Source organism: Telmatherina bonti (genome assembly GCF_933228915.1).
Source record: "Telmatherina bonti genome assembly, chromosome: 4".
Lineage (NCBI taxonomy): Eukaryota > Metazoa > Chordata > Actinopteri > Atheriniformes > Telmatherinidae > Telmatherina > Telmatherina bonti.
The window spans coordinates 31,587,359-31,601,855 of NC_136622.1; the positions used below are offsets into that span (position 1 = coordinate 31,587,359).

The 14,497-nt window shown below is 40.1% G+C and overlaps 1 protein-coding gene across 1 annotated transcript in view; it reads left to right on the top strand.

Annotated features, from left to right (window-relative positions):
- LOC306754549 (voltage-dependent L-type calcium channel subunit alpha-1D-like) overlaps positions 1-11,686 on the top strand; it is a gene marked incomplete at both ends in the record, with an annotated part of 27,212 nt that extends 15,526 nt beyond the window's left edge. Inside the window, 20 exons of the mRNA XM_079238567.1 lie at positions 1,042-1,243; positions 1,329-1,487; positions 1,576-1,686; positions 1,809-1,892; positions 3,196-3,216; positions 3,374-3,508; positions 3,596-3,661; positions 4,129-4,220; positions 4,381-4,540; positions 5,982-6,109; positions 6,220-6,316; positions 6,409-6,511; positions 6,599-6,700; positions 6,870-6,994; positions 8,917-9,263; positions 9,354-9,512; positions 9,627-9,997; positions 10,781-10,893; positions 10,981-11,313; positions 11,480-11,686. Coding sequence (XP_079094693.1) covers positions 1,042-1,243; positions 1,329-1,487; positions 1,576-1,686; positions 1,809-1,892; positions 3,196-3,216; positions 3,374-3,508; positions 3,596-3,661; positions 4,129-4,220; positions 4,381-4,540; positions 5,982-6,109; positions 6,220-6,316; positions 6,409-6,511; positions 6,599-6,700; positions 6,870-6,994; positions 8,917-9,263; positions 9,354-9,512; positions 9,627-9,997; positions 10,781-10,893; positions 10,981-11,313; positions 11,480-11,686 — 3,115 coding nt within the window. The remainder of the gene's footprint in view (positions 1-1,041; positions 1,244-1,328; positions 1,488-1,575; positions 1,687-1,808; positions 1,893-3,195; positions 3,217-3,373; positions 3,509-3,595; positions 3,662-4,128; positions 4,221-4,380; positions 4,541-5,981; positions 6,110-6,219; positions 6,317-6,408; positions 6,512-6,598; positions 6,701-6,869; positions 6,995-8,916; positions 9,264-9,353; positions 9,513-9,626; positions 9,998-10,780; positions 10,894-10,980; positions 11,314-11,479) is intronic.
- Positions 11,687-14,497: the final 2,811 nt, after the last annotated feature.

Sequence of the window (14,497 nt, forward strand, 5' to 3'; positions counted from 1 at the left end):
CAAATGGATCAGTAATTCCTTCAATGAGTGGGCTCAGCTTTGCAGAGCATTACTAACACAGGAGCACAAAGTACAGTCAATCAGGACTATTTTTATTTATATGGATTAATACATGTTCAGTGCTCTAGTCATAATGTATGAAACTGCCTCGAAATGAGCTAAACTGAACTGTATTATGTCATTAAGAGGATTTCTACTTGGGATGAGGGTGTACAGTGTCAGGCGGAGTCACAGTAATCGCTGCTTTGTTCACAACTTCATGGAAAAAAACAACAAAAAAAACAATAAACCCAACAATGATTTGTTCCCATCTTATAATAGATTGGTTTAATTATTCATTAATCCCAATAAATTAAATAATATTCAAATGAATATATAAAGAAGGAAATATAAAGACAAATGACAAGACTGTAAAAATAGTTTAAAACATTTTAATTTATTTCCTTATTTATTTATGTCTATATTTTTAATTAATATATTTTTCCATTAAATATAAATTATTTTTAATGTTTGTATAACATAACATAACATAACATAACATAACATAACATAACATAACATAACATAACATAACATAACATAATATAATATAATATAATATAATATAATATAATATAATATCCATTCCGCTTAATCCAATGAAGGGTTATGGGGAAGCTGGAGTCTATCCCAGCAGTCTTTAGGGCGTCTTTATGGTACACCCTGGACAGCTCCCCAGTTCATTGCAGCAAAATATAATATAATGTAATGTAGTATAATATAATATAATATAATATAATATAATATAATATAATATAATATAATATAATATAATATATAATGTAATGTAATGTAATGTAACGTAATGTAACGTAACGTAATGTAACGTAATGTAACGTAACGTAAGATAATATCATATGATATAATAATATTTCTTAGATTTTCTCTATTCTTTTGTCCCATTTCACCTGAATAAAATCTGAAATATAATCACTTTTTCAGCTTCTATATGATTTAAATCACATCCTCGCCTTTCTGTTTCTTATTTTTTTATCTGTAAAGGCTTTTGTACCGCGCAGTGGACGCCCACGCCATAAACCGAGGCCCCATTTACAACAACCGAGTTGAAATCTCCATCTTTTTCATCATCTACATCATCATCATCGCCTTCTTCATGATGAACATCTTTGTAGGTTTTGTCATCATCACATTTCGGGAGCAAGGAGAGGCCGAGTTCAAAAACTGCGAACTCAACAAAAATCAGGTGAGTTGCTGGAGACGACGTAGGTTTGTGTTTTCAGTTCGGGCTTCAGACTGAGCACTGTTTTCTGTCTTTCACCCAACCTCAGCGTCAGTGTGTGTATTACGCACTGAAAGCTCAACCCATCAAGATTTACATTCCCAAAAACCCATCCCAGCTCAAGTTCTGGAAAATCATAAATTCCAGCCAGTTTGAGTACATCATGTTTGTGCTTATCCTGGGAAACACTCTTACTCTGGCTGTTCAGGTACGATCTCACTTAAATCTCTCGTAAGATACCTAAATATTCATCTTCCTTCACCGTTCTGATGATCTTTACATCATCTTGTCTTCAGCACTACGAACAGTCCAAACTCTTCACCTCCATCATGGACATCCTCAACATGATCTTCACTGTGGTTTTTACTATCGAGATGATAATCAAGCTGATGGCTCTGCGAGCTCATGTGAGGTTTCCCTCTGACAGCCACACACACACACACACACACACACACACACACACACACACACACCACAGCTTCTCCACTGTGTCTTGTTGACTTCATGGTTATTTTTTTCTTCTGTACAGCATTATTTTATCGATCCTTGGAATTCATTCGATGCATTGATTGTGGTGGGGAGCGTGTTGGACATCGCTGTGTCTGAGTTCAGCGTAAGTTTATTTTCAGAATCAAGAAAAGGAACATATTTGCATATGTTATGCAGGAAGACAGGAATGTACACACACACGTCTCTTTACCCTTTAAGGTTCAACCCATTAAAAAAAATAGTAAGAAAAGTCCATTCGTTTTAATATGAGATCTTTATTTGGCCCTTTAACAAAATTAGCTATTTTGGGGGGATAATTGCCTTTTTTTACAAAGTAAAATGTCAAAATTATTACATTGTAATCTTCTGCTTCCTGCTATCTAAGAGGCAGGAACAGGATTTTCAGCAAGATTTTTACAATAAGGTGATTCAAAGTCTCAGAAACTGTGTGTGTCAAACATGGTACTTTTGGATTTACATGGTTAAGGAGACTAAAATCCTGCTATCTTAGCTTTTTGGAGGTTTAACAATGATATGGGATTGTTTCTTTATTATATGTCTATGAAAAACCGTTAGGTCTTGGGTCCCATTTATGAGCTAAAGATAGCATCTAGGGAGTCCAAATTTTTACAAGTATACAATGTATCTATTGGTGTGTCACTGTTTTTTTCATGTAATTTGTGAAAATGAAATGCCACATTTAAATTTTGCCAACATGCTACATGTGAGGAGAAAAATATTATATGAAACATTTAATTTCATTTGTTTATTTATTTGGAATAGTGGAGGTTCATGAATGAATGTCGTAAACATGCTGGATTATTGCAAAAGATGCTAATTTCCAACCGTATTGCTAAGAGCAGGAAGAAATCTAATAAAATGAGATTACACACATACAAATAAAGGAGTGAATTATATGTAGACACAAAAAAGTGACAAATAAGGAAGAAAAAAAAGATAAAATTAAATGAATAAACATATTAAAGAGAAAAGAGGCTTTGTACCATCAGAGGTATTATACTGCACAATTGATGAAAACTTAAAGTCTCAGGTTGCAAAAATATCATATTTGCAATATTTAAGAAAAAAACTAAATTTCATGTCTCATCTTTAATGCTCTGTGCTGACATAAATGAACAGAAACTTGCAACATTTGCAGCTCACACACAAATCTTTGTCAACATGACAGTATCTTAGATTTAACCTCAAACAGCATGACATAAAATGCACAAGTGTTTCCTTAAAAATCCTAATCAAAAGCAAAAGTACCAGAGAGATTTGTTGCAGAATTACTGGAATATCATTTTTAATATTGTGATTTGACAGATGTCCGACTCCTAAGGTGAAACCATTTGCACTTAATAGCTTTTCAATTTCCTTTCTCTTGCATCTCTGTCTGCTGCTAACTGCCTGAATTAATGACGCAGGGAGGAGGCGGCCACGGGGAGGTGAGCGATGAGCACCAACACTGAGGGATTTCATTGCCTAATAGAATTGAGATATTTTCCATTCCCCTTCCAATTGCCACTTTTTTTTAATCATAGAGTTATCCATTACTGTCAGATAATATCAGTCTGTATTAACCGCGACATGTTTTGGTTCCAGGGTGGAGGGAAAGGAGAGCATGGAAAAGTTTCCATCACGTTCTTCCGTTTGTTCAGAGTGCTGAGGTTGGTGAAACTGCTCAGTAAAGGAGAAGGCATTCGAACTCTCCTCTGGACTTTCGTCAAGTCCCTGCAGGTCAGCGAGTCCTTCTGATACCGAGTGTTGAAAACAATCTTTTTAGTCATGCCAGTTTTCTCATAAACGTGTTATTAATCTGCTCAGGCCTTGCCTTACGTCGGCCTCCTCATCGCGATGATCTTTTTCATCTACGCTGTGATCGGCATGCAGGTCAGACCTTCTTCTCTATTTAATGTCTGTTAAAGGTGGAGTGTGTAAGATTTTCAATATTTAAAAAAAAAACTAACTAATAAAATAACAACAATCATAATTAGATAGTTTTTTTTTTAACATGTAGGTTCCAGTCTGTCCATCTTTGATTAAATTACAAGTTTAATTAATGACAAAGGACAAAAAGCACTTTTTTTTACTGGTAGGCAAACATTTAAGAAGGGTCTTTGTCATTAATTAAACTTGTAATTTAACAACACATCAAATATGGACAGACTGGAACCCAAAATGTTAAAAAAAAAAAAAAAAAAAAACCAACAAACTATCTAATTATGATTGTAGTTATTTTATTAGTGATTTTTTTTTTTTTTTTTTAAATATTGAAAATTTTACATACTCCACCTTTATGCGTCATGTACTTTAAAGTCTGTGTTACTGACCAAGTGCACCTCCTGTTTTATTTTTAGATGTTTGGGAAAGTGGCTATTGATGACAACACGCACATCAACAGAAACTGCAACTTCCAGACTTTCTTCATGGCAGTTCTTGTCCTCTTCAGGTGACCATTTTTACTCAAAACACACCTCATCAAACTATTTTATTCCTCAAGCACTATGAAATCCAGGGAAATAAAACACACACTTTGGCTTTAATGTGAGACTGAAAAGGTTAACTTTGTGGTAGAAGGTAAGAAGGAACACTGCTCTGTCTTGTTGAAGGTGTGCCACGGGTGAGCAGTGGCAGGAGATCATGCTGGCGGCTCTGCCTGGCAGACGCTGTGACCCAGAATCTGACACAGAGCCCGGCGAGGAGTTCACCTGTGGTAGCAATTTGGCCTACATCTACTTCATCAGCTTCTTTATGCTCTGTGCTTATCTGGTGAGGATTAACTCTGATCGCTTCTCTTTTAATCACTCAGATTAGTTCATTCAAACTTGTCTTTTACAGGCTGTCTGGTCAAACTGAGTCCAAGTCAGATGAAAGTAGGGAGGATAGAGCTGCAACAGCAGTAATCCCGACGCTAACTTCCTGCTCTTTTACACCCCCATGCATGGATTTTATTAACCCAAACGATTTTTTCCACATGAAATGGAGGTCCTACCCCAAGCGAAGGAGTTCAAGTATCTCAGGTCTTGCTTATGGGTGAGGGAAGGATGAAGCGTGAGATCGACAAACAGATCGGTCTGCAGTAATGCAAAGCTCTTGATTTACCAGTCGATCTATGTCCCAACCCTCACCTATGGTCATGAGCTGTGGGTAGATTGCGAAGAACGAGATCTCGCATACAGGCGGCTGAAATGAGTTGCTCCGTTAGCGATAGGATGAGAAGCTCGGTCATCTGGGAGCCACTTCTCCTCCACATCAAAAGGAACCAGTTGAGCTGGCTCTGGCATCTGGTTAAGATGCCTCCTGGACATCTCCCTGCAGGAGGAGACCCCGGGGAAGACCCAGGACACGCTGGAGGGATTATATCTCCCGGCTGGCAGTGGAACGCCTTGGGATCCCCCCTGCAGAGTTGGCAAATGTGACTGGAGAGAGGGAAGTCTGAGCTTTCCTGCTTAGGCTGCTGCCTAGACCCGACCCCGGATAAGCGGCAGAAAATGGATGGATTTATAGACATTACAAGATATAAAGCGGTACAAATATTTTGGTCAAAGGAAGTCTGTTGCTATTTAAAGACATTAAATGGGTCAAATGAAGGTGACTTTATGAAAACTGGCCAACAGGCCTCAAGTGGAACCCCGATACTTTTATGTTGTTGCTCATGATGGAAAATAAAAGGAAATTCAGGAGGAAAAATCTACCTGTTTAAGATTACTGGTAACATCGTCATCATCACATGATAAAGGCGTGCACTTCAGACGGATCATGTACATACTGGGTTTGAAGATAAATTTACAACAGCATCCAGGTTCAGGTTTAGTCAGTCTGTTTGTGTGTCCTACATTTCATGTGCACTTTCTCCCCGCGTGGACAGCTGCCATCCATCACCCTGTGTGTGGTCTCTGACCCTCAGCAGAACCACTGAAATGCAACTGGAAGCAAAAATAGAGCAGCAAACCTGCAACCTGCACCATCTTTCTGTACTCACATGACAGAGTGTACTTGAAGAAATATGATCACTCCTCCCTCCTTGCTCCATGGATTCCTTTGAACTTTTTTGCATTTGTGCCCAAACACTGATATGACATTATTTTCCACTGCTAGTGTACTTTTGTACACTTTCTTTTAAGAAATCCATGAGATCTAGAGATTGTGCATGTATGTAAAGTAACTTGTTTCCCACAAATCAAAGGAATTTCTTTCCTTTTCCTGTCAGATTATCAACTTGTTCATTGCTGTCATCATGGACAACTTTGAATATCTCACAAGAGACTGGACGGTGCTCGGCACTCACCACCTGGACGAGTTCAAGCGAGTTTGGTCCGACTACGACCCAGAGGCCACGTATGGCTTGTTTTTCTGTGTTTCTGTATTTTCTACCCTGATAACTCCCCCTCTCACCATTTCCAAGATGAATTAATCAGTCTCATCGGTTGTGTGTTTGCATCTTGCAGCGGTCGCATCAAGCACATCGACGTGGTCACTATGTTGCGCAGGATCCAGCCGCCTCTTGGCTTTGGAAAGCTGTGCCCTCATCGTGTTGCTTGCAAAGTGAGGAAGCAAAACTGGCAGCGATGCAGACTTGAATTTGAGCAGCAGGGATAATCAGATCTGCCATGTTCTGTTTCATCTTGTCCTCTCAGAGGCTGGTTGCCATGAACGTCCCGCTGCACCCTGATGGGACAGTCACCTTCAATGCTACTCTGTTTGCTCTCGTTCGAACCTCACTCAAAATCAAGACTGAAGGTTAGACCCAGAGGCTGATACATGTACATGAGGCTCGGTTGTGAATCTGCCGTCTTCACTGACGCTTCTTGTTTGTGACCCTGTCAGGCCCCATTGATCAGCAGAATGAAGAGCTGAAGATTATAATTAAGAAGCTCTGGAAGCGCACAAAGCCTAAACTCATTGATGAGATCATTCCGCCCCCTAGAGGTAAATCACAAAATTACGACGCTGTGAGGATAAGCAAAGACTGAATCAGTCTAAAGATTAAAAGAGATGTGAAGAGAAATAACTTTGGCATTATTCATTAAAATAAACCTTATCACATGAGGTTTTTTGAGTCAGAATGTGAACATTTTGTTTTCTATTTGTTCCTCAGGCGATGAAGTGACTTGTGGAAAGTTTTACGCAAGCTTCTTGATTCAGGACTACTTTAAAAAGTTCCGAAAGAGGAAAGAGAGGGAGAGGAAATCCAAGAAGAAGGACAAGGCAGCAGCTCTGCAGGTGAGTTTGCTTCATTGGGTTTATGCTTGCATTTGCATTCAGACATAAAAAAAGCTTTTGTAGAGGCACATAATAAACATAAGACATAAACAAATCCGAGAGATTTTTACCTTATTTAACATCCCAGTTACTTTATTTATTGGCAGTTTCATGCATATTGACAGTGTTGAGTGTTTTCTGTCATAGGACTATGGATGGAAATTGGCATTTAGCTAAATCCGGCATATTTAGCGCAGTTTTGCCTGTTCATCAATCCATGCCGCCTCATTCAAATGATGTAAAGTAAATAAAGTAAAACGTGTTTGCTCAGACTGGTTTCTTGGACGGATAAACTTAACCCAGTACACTTAAACATATGATGTGAATCCACAAGAGCTCCTTTTAGATGGAGAGAAAGAGAACAGCGTTATGAATGAGCTGCTGTCATCCCGAAGCAAAAGGCGGATGGGATCACATCCTGAGCATCAAAATCTCTCAGGAATGTTACCAGCAAACCCACTGACCTCACTGGGCCAGTAAACATCAACAAAAACATGACATTGACCAAAAAACATTTCTTCATCGTTATGTGAACATTGTTTTTATACTAATAGAAGGAAGAACTGATGCAGGATTATGTGGGATGCTTCAAACTGACTTAGCATTAAACTCTTTACAATGTGAGGTGATGATGCCGTAATCCTGTTCTGGTCCAGTTCAACTCCACATTTCACTTTTACTGCAGAATGTGTACAGGAATCTTTTACCAGAAAGCCCAGTGAGCATACATCAATACTGACAGCACTTCTACCAGTTCTACAATACGTTAGTTCTACTTTACGTTAAAAACATAAAAAACCAACAAAAAAAAATCTGAAATCATAAAACCTCTAGACCGCAAACCCACAAGTCACACATAAACACACGTAAACAACATATACGCAAACACATAAAATGATGTTCTCTAAAAGTGGACTTCCAACAAAAGATGTTGAGCTAAAATAAAAACTATTAAAAAATAAAACCATACAAAACTAAGATAAAATAGCCACTTTAGTTTGTCTGCACACTTGGGACAGGAGGAGGAGGGGGAGGAGGAGGCAGACATATTTAGTTATATTAAGTTTCCATCATCTAGATGTTGTAAAATCACGTTTACTACTCCTGAAGTACTTTAAGTGTAAGAGTACTTACATGATCTAATAACAACTAAAGCATTAACATCACAGCCTCGTCGTAATCCCACATCCAGTTACAATTAAATATGTAACGGTGTTGAGTGTGATGAGATGTCTGTTTAAAATGACAGCTGCTGGTCAGACTGAATACCAGAGAGCGAGCACGCAGCAAACAGGAGGTTCAGAATAGTTTTATAGTCTAAAGAAAAACATTTTCGATAAATAATAGTTTGGAATCTTATTTGCATGTTTCAGTGTTGAGTCGATGAGTCAATTAAAATATCACCAGTGAAATGACTACAGTATATTTAGAAAAAAAGATAGCTCACGTATCTGGTTGACTAAAATACTTCCTGGTATACATGTTCATCTGGATCGCACCATTGTTTTTATGGGAGATACCGTTTCAGTAGTGGGGTTGAGAGATTTCTCAGAAAAAGAGCAACAAAAACACAAGATATTTGTGCTGATTTAAAAAATGGACTTTTCTGTAGTTTCATTTGTTATACTCCCGGTACACTTTAATTGTTTGCCAACACGGGAGATAAACTGAAAATCTTGTTTAATTTCTTATTTTAAAAAAAACAAAAAACTGCGGTATTTCTTGTTTTACGCTGCATTAAAGGGGAAATTTCAGCTTTTATCTGAAGCTGGTTAAATGCAGATTTTGGAGACTCAGTACATGAAAAACAGCTAAATTTGTGAGAGAGGGCTTTTTTCACAGAATGACTTACAAATGTCTGCAACTAAATGTGTGTTTTATAGCAAGGACTACGCACACTGCAGGACCTGGCTCCAGAGATGCGTCTGGCCATGGCCTGTGACCTGGAAGAAGAAGACGCCACCGAGGGAGAGATGACTGGTGATGAGCTATTCGACAGTGAAGCTGGAACTTCAGCAAACCCCACGCCTGCCAGCACGCCAATGCCTCCCATAGACATGCTGGTGGAACAGACGGCTGTGATCATTGAACCAGAGCCTAAGATCACCAACGGGGGCGTGATCACCAAGCAGGTGGCGGGCTTACAGGAGCACGAGAGGCCGGGATCAGAGCTGGCTGGTGTCAGCATCGTAACAGAGCAGCCTGTGAGATCTGAACCACTGCCCATCAGGTAGTGTGTTGCCGTTAAATCTATAAATATGTCCTAAAATCAGATGTCACAATGAATTTACGTTTCATGTCTCTTATTACCGACAAACAGGATGGACTCCATCAGTGAATCGCCTCTTCCTCCTCCCCCGGAAATATCAGTGGAAGAAGAGGTTGTCGCTCAGGAAGCAGTCAATGCCGCTGCAGACGAACTGGCTGAGCAGTTTTACAGCAGTGAAGTGGACGCTGCAAGTGTTGCATCAGTAGACCAGTAAGAAAGAATAGAGTTGCAGCACATGCTGTGCTTCATTTAAAGCAAATATATGTATAAAAAAAATCTGGATCTTATAGACAAATTTTGCTCTCTTTTTCCTCAATCTTGCAGGTATGTATTTCCAGACGCTACATCTCCTGTTCCCACGGAGACTGGCTACAACAGCCAGAGCCTGGACCGAACCAGCAGCATAGGAGAAATACCCTACGATGCTCACGATACCAATGGCTTCGTTGGCAACGGTTACGCTGACAACAACCTGAATGGAGGGAGTGTTACAGAGAGTCCCACTCCTTACACGACAAATGAATATAACAGCAACGGGTACGCAGGATACCATGAAAACGGCAGCGTCATCAGTGCTAACGGTAACGGGAGTGCGGTGAGCGGCTGCAATGAAAACGGCAGCACTGTCAGCGGTTACAATGAGAACGGCGGGACCCAGTTTGTCAGGAGGCGGCTACTTCCTGCCATACCAAAAGGTGACGAGCAAACGCTGATGGCATAGTGTAAACCCACAAGAACTAGTTGCTTGGATGAAGATCACTTTTTGACCGTTAATTGACAGTTTTTAACAAAGTTACAAAAGTTAATGTTTGGTATGAGTCTGGTGATTTATTTACCATACATTTCATCAGCTTCACATTAGCTCTCATATGACCGCAGAGAGGAATATATTTACTAACCTTACCCAGATTTACTGTCTAATGGTCCTCATATTAGTTCAAATTCTTACAAATAATTTATTGATTGGATTGAAGTCAAAACCAAACATTCAAAGCCAGATTAGCAAAAAACTAAAGACCTGCAGCCAAGGCCGGATGATCCAATGGGAATTATGGGCACAGGCCACGCCCACTGGGAGCCCACGTAGGACAAACACCAGCAGTTTGGACATGAAACAAAATGTACATAAAAGCCAGATAGTTACACCACTATCAATAGTGTGTTGCTATTTGTATCATTGGCTGAGAGATGTGAGAAATGTCGTTTCACAGTGTATCATTCAGGATTTTTTACAATGTTGCGGTGGGGAAGGGGGCCCCTGGAACACTCCGGGCCCAGCGGGCCTGTGCACTTTTAATCCGGCCCTGCCTACAGCCAAACTATTGTGTTACAGCTGCTTTTTTCACATCTATCCTCCCATTTTAACACAATCTTCACATAAACAGGAGTTTACTTTTGACCCACAATGCCTGCCGTTAGTTGATGTAGCCATCTCAAATCTGCCCACTCCTGTAACGTCTGCCTGTTTACTGTTCCAGGTCATAAGCCTGCCTTTAACTTCCAGTGTCTGAGGCCGCAGAGCAGCGTGGACAACCTCCCCATCCCTGGAAACTATTACGGAAACACGTCTCCAACCAGATCCCGTCTGCAGGTAAAACAGCGGCAAACACACACTCTAAGTGTTAATGTTTCTCATCTTGCTTCCATGGCCTTCATCTTTTTTGCTCTGCCCTGTCAGACCCAGCAAAGCCTGGACTCGCGGCCCAGCAGTGCATCTTCCATGTCCTCCTCCACCTGGCTGAACACCGCAGCAGCTGGCACCACTCCCGTCCCGGGAATAATCGCCCCCTCAGGGCGCAGGGGCAAGCTCATCTACACTCCCATGATTCTGGTGGATGAAGCGACGGGTACCAGTCAGCCGCTGTGGAGCGACGGCTCTGCCAGCCTTCCAGCAGGAAGGCGTCCGGGCTGGTACCCCGGTCAGACGAGGACCTTCACCAGCGTGAGGATGCCACCCTCAGTCAACCAAGGCTTCGTAAACAAAGGCAGCGCAGACAGCCTGGTCGAGTCGGTGAGTCTTTACTAAAAGATTATTCTGTTTACATCTAAGAACCATTTGCTGCCGGTCTTTTGTTCCTGATAAGTTTTAAAGCTCACTTTCATGGTTTTCTTAGCGTATTTGCAAACATATGCAGCCTGACATCCTCACTCTTCTCCTTTATTTCTGCCAACAACAGATCTTGATCTCCGAGGGTCTCGGGATGTACGCCAGAGACCCAAAGTTTGTGAATTTTGCCAAGCGGGAGATAGCTGAAGCTTGCCACATGAGCCTGGATGAGATGGAGAGCGCCGCTGCCGACTTGATAGCGCGCGGAACCAGTCAGACTCTTTCCCGCTTCGAGGACGAACTGGCCGACGAGATGAACTGCGTGATTTCTTACTGAGATGAGAAAAGAAACAAAGACATTCAAATAGGAAAAAAAAAAAAAACTTTTCATAAGGTGCGTGTTTCTACGATTGTGAAGAAAGGCAAACATCCTGCAAAGGATGTGTCTTATATACCCTTATTTATGAATGCCAAAACACACGCACAAGTGTTTTAAGAGCACATGTGACAGCCTCTGAAGTGTCTGATGAACATTTTGTGTTTCAGAGGAGTCTGCTGAGTGTAAAATGACCCGAGGTTCCTAACATCATGATGACAAAGAGCATCTTTAATGCGTTGTTTTCTCATTCTGTGCCGTACTTTAATTGTCATCTCTCTACACGTCTGTGTGTTCAGTTCCAGTTACGGCAAATAAAATGTAAGTTAAAAATATATTGAATTATTACGTGGAGATCGATAAAACATCCTTAAATACAGAGGATGAAATACAAAACAGCGTTAGCTATGTTAGGGAAATATTTAAGTAAATTAAATATCCTCTAAGATGCAAATTTGTAGAGAAAATTCTAAAAAGTGTTTTTGACTCAGGAGACTTTGCCTGAGTGGCTGTACAGAGTGCACAAATAAAAGTCTGTTTTCTCAAATGTATGTTTATTTTAATTATGAGCTAATTTTGCACAGCATACAGTTTGTTCAGAGCAGTAAACTTCACCACAAAGGTGTTTTTTCTTTTTATCTGCATGCATGTAGAAACGGATGTTTAAGACCACAGTAAAATATGATCAGTGGATTGTATAATCAGCAAATAATGAACTGGCAGATGTGCGACATCTGGTTTCACTTCCCCCTTCAAAGAAAAGATGTGTGCAAAACCATGAGCTTTATGTGTCTGTTGTCAAAGATGCAGCTCAAACAGAAGTACCTCCAGAAAAATTATTGTTGTAATATAAATGCAAAAGACAGGAATGATGAGGTGGCCCGGCTTCAAAGTTTCTTTTTTTTTTTTTTTTTTTTTTTTTTTTTTTACAGTTTCTGCATTTTAGTCCCGTTGAGCATGACGTATTTAATAGACACAGATTCTGAGACATTTGGCATCACTTTACTTTAAAAATGTTCCTCAAACTCTGGTTGAACACAGTCTTATATTTGTTTTCTGTCCTCTAAAAAATACCAGAAAGCAGATTACACTCTAATAATTTTGACATATCACATGGTAAATATCCTAAAAAAAGAAGTATTTTTTTTATTTTATTTTCCCAAAGGGATCAATAAAGACCTCAAATTAAAGAAATTTGACTTTTATTACATTTTTTCATCCTATAAAGGCTAAATTAAGAGCTAGTAGGCCAACCTGACGTCTACAAGCTCTCCTTGTTTAGGAACCTCAGAAGCTGAGACTGAACTGAGCTGTTTTAGAAATAAAGAAGCTCATTTTTGGCCTCACATTTACAGGAAAGAGCTTAAAGAGAAGCTGAAAACTGGAGAAATCTAATCTTTCCTATCAGTTCCTGATAGTTCTTTCTCAGCACTATGGATCAGCTGCAGCTTTGCAGGGAGCTACGTGGACATCTTGATAACAGGAAACTAAAATAGTTGAGCCCAGTGGTGACAAATGCATGGACCAGTTTTTCTGCATCAGTTCAAGACTGGATGTTTCTGATTTTGACAGCATCTGAAAATAACTTCGTCAGTGCAGGTCTGGAGCCCAAGGCAGTGTTTTCCTGACTAACATGTTGGGACACTATTTTGGGAATTCAAATGACTTGTTTTGTTTGCACACAGAAGCTGAAGTTACAAGTCCTCCATGCTTTGCATCTTTGATTCATTTCCTTTCATGTTAAATAACCGGGTTGTTATCTGTGTAGTGTAGTGATGGAAAACACTACAGCTGTCATTTCAGGAAATCATACTTAGCATCTCCATAAAAAGAAGAGTTATCTTAGTTTGCTTCTTTTTAGTATTCAGGTGTAATTACACTCTTCTAGACTAAGAGGTCTGATGTTTGTCCAGGTATTTGTTGGAGCCACTTTCCAGGTTTCACCCTCCATGCTTTCTCTAGCTAATCCCTGAGTCTGTGGTATTTACCCAGTCTCTTGTCCTTCCGCTGCTGCTCATTATGATCACAATGTCCGGTTGGTTGGCCATTACCGATTTGTTGGTGTGTATCTGGAAGTCTCACAGGTGTCTCTCGTTTTCCACCAGATGGGAGATGTTGCCCTCTTTGGAATCTTTAAGATACATTCAGCACAGATGATCCAGATTAGATGATTTGCTGTCTGCCTGCAGGTTTTGGATGTTTTCTGCAGCCAATCACCTGAAACAAATCAGTACTGCAGAATACTGCAGAATACTGCAGTACTGAGCCATTTCATTTAAAATGTGTTGAAGCAGGGAAACATCCAAAACCCCAAGAACCAGAGCAAGACATCAGTGCTGCCACTAGGGTCTTCCATGTTTTCTCTTCCTGCCAGTGTCTTACACCCTGCCGATAGGTGCTGGATTGTTTTCAGTGTCTGGATGCACAACCTGCACCTCAGATCCTGGTGAAAGGAAAGCTAACAAAGCAGTTTATTTACCACAACAACAACATCAACGTCTCAATAACATGTCATGAGTCAGCTGTCGTCTTGATCTTATAACAAATATATTTTTGTTTCATAGAGGAGTCTGCTGAGTGTGAAATCACCCTGAGATTCTGAGCATCATGATGGCAAAGAACCATCTTTTTTCTGTTCCATTCTCATTCTGTGCCGTACTTGAATGAACTGTCATCACTTTACACATCTGTGTGCTCGGTTCAAGTCATGGCATTAAACTGCAAATTAGGATAAGAAGACTCTTACTATCTATCTATCTGTTAGGGCTGTGA